Source organism: Cervus elaphus, chromosome 4 (assembly GCF_910594005.1).
Source record: "Cervus elaphus chromosome 4, mCerEla1.1, whole genome shotgun sequence".
NCBI lineage: Eukaryota > Metazoa > Chordata > Mammalia > Artiodactyla > Cervidae > Cervus > Cervus elaphus.
This window is the reverse complement of record NC_057818.1, coordinates 4889916-4897022: the sequence shown is the minus strand read 5'-3', so window position 1 is coordinate 4897022 and position 7107 is coordinate 4889916. Positions and strand designations below refer to the sequence as shown.

Here is a 7107-nt window from a genome sequence, read left to right as displayed (position 1 = left end):
CGCGGAGCCGCACACGCTTCGTCAGCTCCTTTCGACGGCGTGCGTCGTAGAGGCGGGAGGGGAGGGTCTCTGAGAGGGTGGGGTCGCGGAGCCGAGGGCGCGCGACTGAGCGTGGTCTTCGGGGCTTCTGTGTCAGGTTCCAGTGTCTGACTTTTCCGAGCTCCGTTTGTGTGGGGAGAGGACGTGAGAACACTACCTCTCCCACCACGCGTGGGGCGGTAAAAGACGGCTCCTTTAATGGAAATACCGCCCTCCCGGCGCGGAGAGCCCCCGCTGCGGGCGAGCGCGGGACGCGTGGCCGTGCTGCAGCGTCCTACAAAACCCAAGAGGGGAGGCACCGACCTAGTCTCGGCTGCAGGGGCCCGGAGTTTCCTGTTGACTGAACACATTGGCCCTACCCGGACCTCTTGAGGGTGTTGAGCCGGGGGCTGAGGGAAGTAGGCTTCCCTTCCAACCCTTCGAAAAGGGCGTCTCGCCCCTGGCCCTAACTTTCTTTGAAAAGGAAGTGGGCTCTTCAGCTTTTTGCAAATGTTAAAACATGCGATCTTATGGGCAAAGAACTAACAACTGATCTTTTGTTTCATATAAAAAATTATTCACGTTCTAGGAGAGAGTGGATTTGAATTTTAGTGGACTCAGTGTAGCAAAACTTTTATTCAGCTACTGGGCGTGCTTATCCCGACAGCTCCGAGAATGTGACGATACAGTTCTGGGCTGCTGCTTCATAAGAGAGCGCTTCTTCTGGCAAGTTCTGTCTTCCTTGGCTATTATGGCTTGTGTACCTATGATTTAATTTCAGGTGGGTACCAGAGTATCTGCCTTCACAAAGTATACTGCCTTCTGATGCTCCCCGCCCCCTCGTAGTGAGAGGGAAATCTCTTCCAAATGGAGGATTCAAGGCTTACCCATGCTTTTCTTTTGCTCCAAGAGATAGAGGATTTATACTGCGAGACCTCCCTGGCGGTCTAGAGGTTAGGATCCGCTTTTTTTCCTGCAATGGTCCGGTTTCAATCCCTACTTAGGGAACTTGTGGTTGTGGTTTAGTAACTTAAGTCGTGTCCGAATCCTGCGACCCCATTAACTGTGGATCTTCAGGCTCCTCTGTCCGTGGGATTTTCCAAGCAAGAATACTGGAGTCGGTTTGAGCTAAGACCCCGCAAACCAGCCTGTGGGGCAAAAAAAAAAAGAAACTTACGCTTGTTCTCTGACTTATAAATCACAATTTATGTCAGTTCCAGCCAGATTCTTAATTTAAATCACTATGATCGGATGTACTATGATCATTTATTGAAATAACAACCCACACATCAGGGCAGTTAAATGATAAACTGAAGCATATTAGAATTTTTAAAAGTTTGATCAAAAACCAATTCCAATCGGGCAGCACCAAAGCAGAAGTAGTTAGGAGCCCTCTGCAGCAGGAGGCAGGGTAGACTGTTGTAGAAAAAGTGCAGAAACAAAAGAAGAAATCATTTGATTGGCTGCCGCTGGAAGCCTAGCTGAGGGCTGTTGGTTATTTGTCCTTAGCAGTTTTGATATTATAACCTTAAGGCATTTACACATTTAGATCTTGGTTTGCTTAAATAGGCCAACGCAGCATTAGAGGTTCATCAATCTAATCGTCTCCTTGTTTTATTAACTTAACAGTGCAAACAGCTTATTGTGGAAAAATCAGTTGTCTGCTATATGCCTTGAGGCTTAGTGGAGCCTTTTTTTCTGTTTGGTGACACATTTGGCTTTGCCCAGCACCTTATGATCTTATTTTTTCCTAAGAAGCTTTTCATACATTTCAGTGACCAAATGAGGTCACTGAGTGAGCATTAATAGAGTCAACAATGAGAAGAGTGTCAAGGGAAGTATTCTAGGCCTCTTTTAGGTCTGTTTCATGGTCTCTTATTCATGGCTTTACGTATCCATCACAGATCCACTATCTGCCAAGGAGCTCAAGGCAAATGAATAAGGAAATTCAAATGTTCTTATTTGTAGTATCAATCTCAATTGATGTAATTATGCTCAACACTGTGCCAACTTTTTCTAAGTATTATTTAAGCCTCACAGCAACTCCAGTGGGTTAAATACTATCGTCTCTTTTATCAGATGACACAGAAAGGTTAAGTAATCTACCCTGTATCTCACAGTTAATTTGTAGCAAAGCCAGGATTAGAATCCAGAAAGGGTAACTCCAAAGCCCTCATTCTGAGAAGCAGAACTGCTGTCTCACTTGAGTGGTGAGAAACACTGGGCTCTGTCACTGCCCTCTGCATCATAAAAGATTGAGGAAGAGATTAAAATGTTGCTTTCCTGATGGGGGCAGAGGTTTACTAGAGAGGATAAAGAACCTCTCTGCTGTGAGGAAAAGAAAAGTAAAATGTCTGGGAAAAAAAGAAAAGAAAACCTTTATCCCCAGAAAGATGAAGGTTGTCTGGTGTGGGTATGTCTGAAGCAAGCTGAGGTCTGCAGCCCTTTACGTGCTGTTTCCAAATGAAAAGTGGAATACCGACGATCTTTCCTCATATGCTTTCATTTTGAGTATTGGGCTCGGATTCATTAGAAACATGTCATATATCCAACATTAGGGAAAAAAACAGCTTGAAGAAGTAATGTATCTTCGGGGGTTGTGAGATTTGAGGCTGTTGACCTTTCATTAATGATGAAAGCAGAGGGGTAGTCAGAGAAGATGATACACAGAGTTACAAATGGGGAAGCCTCACTAGGAACATGAAGGGGCTACATGTGAACGCCTGCTGCAGCGGGGTGTGGGTTGTAGCATCTTGCCTTGGCTCTCCTTTCTGTCCTGACAGGTGTGGATTTTGATCAGGGCCTGAGCACCATGTGGACCGCGGATGAGATTGCCCGGCTGTGTTACGAGCACTATGGGAGCAGGCTGCCCAAGCAAGGGAAGCCTGAGCCCAACCGCGAGTGGACGTTGCTCGCAGCCGTGGTGAAGATACAACCCACAGCTGACCAGGCCTGCGACCGCTCTGACGGACCAGTGCAAGGTGAGACCTTTTCTCCCTGAAACACTCTCTCCCAGTAAGAGACACAGGGCTAACCAGGGATGGTGGTGGTTGGGTATGATCCGAGATGCTGGGCACGTTCTGCTGCTGCTGGCCGGGTGCTGCGGGACCTCTGGTGGCGGGAGATGGCTGTGCAGAAACCACAGTCCTCAGCTGAGGCAGCCTGTGAGGGAGCCCTCTGGATGAATGTGCGGGGAGGGTATTAAACTTGCCGACCATTCAGATTCTGAGAATTCATTTTATGATTTGCTTTTTTTTCCCCCTCAGTGACAAAGGAAGTTGTCTCAATGGGAACAGGAACCAAATGCATAGGCCAGTCCAAAATGAGGAAGAGCGGTAAGCCTGGGTGGGGTCTCAACAGGGGCTGTTAGGGAGTTTTAGAAAACTGGTGTCGGTGTCACCTGTTTCTCTTCCCGGCAGAGCAAAGGGGCCTTATTTGCAGAGCACAGGGGCGTGTCACTAGGTGGCTGACCTTTCACTTCCTGCTGACTGTCGCTCCAGTTGGAAGGACAGAACTCGTTTAAAGAATGGAAATGAGTTTCAGAAGCAAAGGCTGCCAGGAACATCTTTCTGAGTGGATTGAAAGTTGGCCAGTTACTTTCCTGCTCAAACCAAAAGGTCCCTGAGTTTAGCTTTCCATAGTACATCTGAAGCTCCAGAAAGCAATTGTGAATCAAATGGAGATTTTGGCACAAAAAAGAGTAAGAAAATCCCTTAGAGGTCTGGCATCTTCACTTTCTAGATGCCAGTTAACAGATTCCTCCTCCAGTTTCCTTCCCTCATCTCCTGGTTTTCCCTGGGGTATGAGGTCGCTGTTCCAGGACCACTATTGATTGAATGCAATGGAATTGTATCACCATGGGCACAAGTATGGCACCAGGGTACAAAAGATCTGGACCTCTGTCCTCCTGATAAAGATCTCCCTATAAATCAGGAGTTCTCAGCTAGGGGAGATTTGCCCTCCAGGAGACATTTGGCAATGTCTGGAGACATTTTTGACTGTCAAAACTGGGAGAAGGGGAATATGCTAGTGGTCTCTAGTGAATAGAGTCCAGGAATGCTGCCAAACATCCTGCAGTGTACAGGACAGACACCCCACACACACACACACACACAGCATTTTCCAACCCGAGATGTCAGCAGTTGAGGAAACCCTGCTGTAAATGCTGTGCCAGTAATGATTGTGCTGCTTTCTGGCAAAGCCCTCCAGGAGTTATGTGACCCGTCTGGGTACTGGGGAAAACTGCTGTGTTCTGCTTTCAGGAATCAGGTTCCACATGTTTTCACTAGTGTCTTATCTTTGCCACAGGTGACATCCTCAATGATAGCCATGCTGAGGTCATAGCCAGAAGGAGCTTCCAAAGGTAAAGCCACATCGCCAGAGAGCTTGATCTAGCATGGGTGGGAGTCCCAGAATTTGCATTTCTAATAAGCCCCCAGTTCAGTTCAGTTCAGTCGCTAAGTTGTGTCCGACTCTTTGCGACCCCATGAAGCGCAGCACACCAGGCCTCCCTGTCCATCACCAATGCCTGGAGTTTACTCAAACTCATGCCCATCGAGTCAGTGATGCCATCCAGCCATCTCATCCTCTGTCGTCCCCTTCTCTTCCTGCCTCCAATCCCTCCCAGCATCAGGCTCTTTTCCAGTGAGTCAGCTCTTCGCATGAGGTGGCCAAAGTATTGGAGTTTCAGCTTCAGCATCAGTCCTTCCAATGAACACCCAGGACTGATCTCCTTTAGGATGGACTGGTTGGATCTCCTTGCAGTCCAAGGGACTCTCAAGAGTCTTCTCCAACACCACAGTTCAGAAGCATCAATTTTTCGGCACTCAGCCTTCTTCACAGTCCAACTCTCACATCCATACATGACCACTGGAAAACCATAGCCTTGACCAGATGGACCTTTGTTGGCAAAGTAATGTCTCTGCTTTTTAATATGCTGTCTAGGTTAGTCATAACTTTCCTTCCAAGGAGTAAGCGTCTTTTAATTTCATGGCTGCAGTCACCATCTGCAGTGATTTTGGAGCCCAAAAAAATAAAGTCTGACACTGTTTCCACTGTCTCCCCATCTATTTCCCATGAGGTGATGGGACCAGATGCCATGATCTTAGTTTTCTGAATGTTAAGCTTTAAGCCAACCTTTTCACTCTCCTCTTTCACTTTCATCAAGAGGCTTTTTAGTTCCTCTTCACTTTCTGCCATAAGGGCCCCAGGTAATACTAATTATGTCAGCCTCTGAACTGTACTTAAAATACAGTTGGTCTGGTCTAGACAGGGGTTCTTATGCTTGATTGTGCTTCCGAATCACCTGGAGGGTTTGTTTAAACCTCAGATAGCTGGGCCCATCCCTAGGGGTTCTGATTCAGCAGATCCAGGTGGAGCTTGAAAAGTTGCGTTTCCATTTTTTTTTTAATGTTTATTTATTTGCCATCTCGGGTCTTGGCTGCGGCCCGGGCATCTGTGTTGTGTCCTGCAGGATCTTTCCCACGTGGCGCGTGGACTCCAGCTGCAGCACATGGGCTCCAGTAGTTGCACCCTGGGGGCTTAGTTGCTCCACAGCACATGGGATCTTAGTTCCCCGACTAGGGATCGAACCCTAGTCCCTTGCATTGCGAGGCGGACTCTTAACCACTGGATCACCAGAGAAGTCCCAGAAGGTGCATTTCTAATAAATTCCAGCTGGTGCTGCTGGCTCCTGGACCCCATTTTGAGAATCACTAGATCCTTCTCATAATTCCAGGTTGCTATCAGTTTCATTGGTCTCCAGTATCTCTTTCCTTCTTAGTAATCACCCAACCAGAGTCTCTCCCTTGACCACAGAGATGGGTTGTTCGCTGTGGTAACCCCCCTCCCTCCACGTCCCATTAGGTACCTGCTCCATCAGCTCCACTTGGCAGCTGCCCTGAAGGAGGATAGCATCTTTCTCCCGGGATCTCAGAGAGGACTGTGGAAACTCAGACCAGACCTCCTGTTTGTGTTTTTCTCCAGCCATACACCCTGTAAGTATATTCAAGCCTCTGGATTCATGTTACATTCATCTTTGCTTCCTTATTGTTGTCTTATCCGTGTGTATGTTTCTCAAAAAAAAAAACTATTTAGCGAACATGTGGTTACAGCCAGTGACAGTGCTTCTCCACCAAGGAAAGTGGAGGGAGTGTCACCCTACTATTATTCAGTTCTCAGTTCCCAGTCAGGGTCAGGAAGCTTAAAGGTCCAAAACCAGCAAGAGGGCTTAGAAATCCAAAGCCCTGAGTTCTGTGGTGATTTATCCTGACACTCATTTCATTCATTCATTAAACACATCAGTTCAGTCGCTTAGTCATGTCCAACCCTTGTGACCCCATGGACTGCAGCACGCCAGGCCTCCCTGTCCATCACCAACTCCCAGAGTTTACTCAAACTCATGTCCATCGAGTCAGTTATGCCATCCAACCATCTCAGCCTCTATCGTCCCCTTCTCCTCCTGCCTTCAATCTTTCCCAGAATCAGGGTCTTTTCCACTGAGTCAGTTCTTCTCATCAGGTGTCCAAAGTATTAGAGTTTCAGCTTCAGCACCAGTCCTTCCAATGAATATCCAGGATTGACTTCCTTTACAATTGACTGGTTGGATCTCCTTGCAGTCCAAGGGACTCTAAAGAGCCTTCTCCAACAAACACCACAGTTGAAAAGCATCAATTCTGTGGCAATCAGCTTTCTTTATAGTCCACCTCTCACATCCATACATGACTACTGGAAAAACCATAGCTTTGACTGGCCAGACCTTTGTTAGCAAAGTAATGTCTCTGCTTTTTAATATGCTGTCTATGTTGGCCATACTTTTCTTCCAAGGAGCAAGCATCTTTTAATTTCATGGCTGTAGTCACCATCTGCAATGATTTTGGAGCCCAGAAAAATAAAGTCTCTGTTTCCATTGTTTATCCATCTATTTGCCATCAGATGATGGGACCAGATGCCACGATCTTAGTTTTCTGAATGTTGAGTTTTAAGCCAACTTTTTCACTCTCCTCTTTCATTTTCATCAAGAGGCTCTTTAGTTCTTCTTTGCTTTCTGCCATAAGGGTGGTGTCATCTGTGTATCTGAGGTTATTGATA

At 46.9% G+C, this 7107-nt stretch overlaps 1 protein-coding gene across 5 annotated transcripts in view; it reads left to right on the top strand.

The window, feature by feature from the left end:
• Nucleotides 1-70: 70 nt before the first annotated feature.
• ADAT1 (adenosine deaminase tRNA specific 1) overlaps nucleotides 71-7107 on the top strand; it is a 28600-nt gene continuing 21563 nt past the window's right edge. The window contains exons 1-5 of one of the 5 annotated variants that reach the window (XM_043898088.1): nucleotides 71-744; nucleotides 2802-2999; nucleotides 3285-3353; nucleotides 4327-4381; nucleotides 5884-6014. In XM_043898088.1, the coding sequence (XP_043754023.1) occupies nucleotides 2831-2999; nucleotides 3285-3353; nucleotides 4327-4381; nucleotides 5884-6014 (424 nt within the window). In that variant the 5' untranslated portion in view covers nucleotides 71-744; nucleotides 2802-2830. Of the gene's footprint in view, nucleotides 800-821; nucleotides 972-2801; nucleotides 3000-3284; nucleotides 3354-4326; nucleotides 4382-5883; nucleotides 6015-7107 lie in introns of those variants that run through there. The other 4 variants (XM_043898087.1, XM_043898086.1, XM_043898090.1 and 1 more) reach the window with 4 other exon arrangements.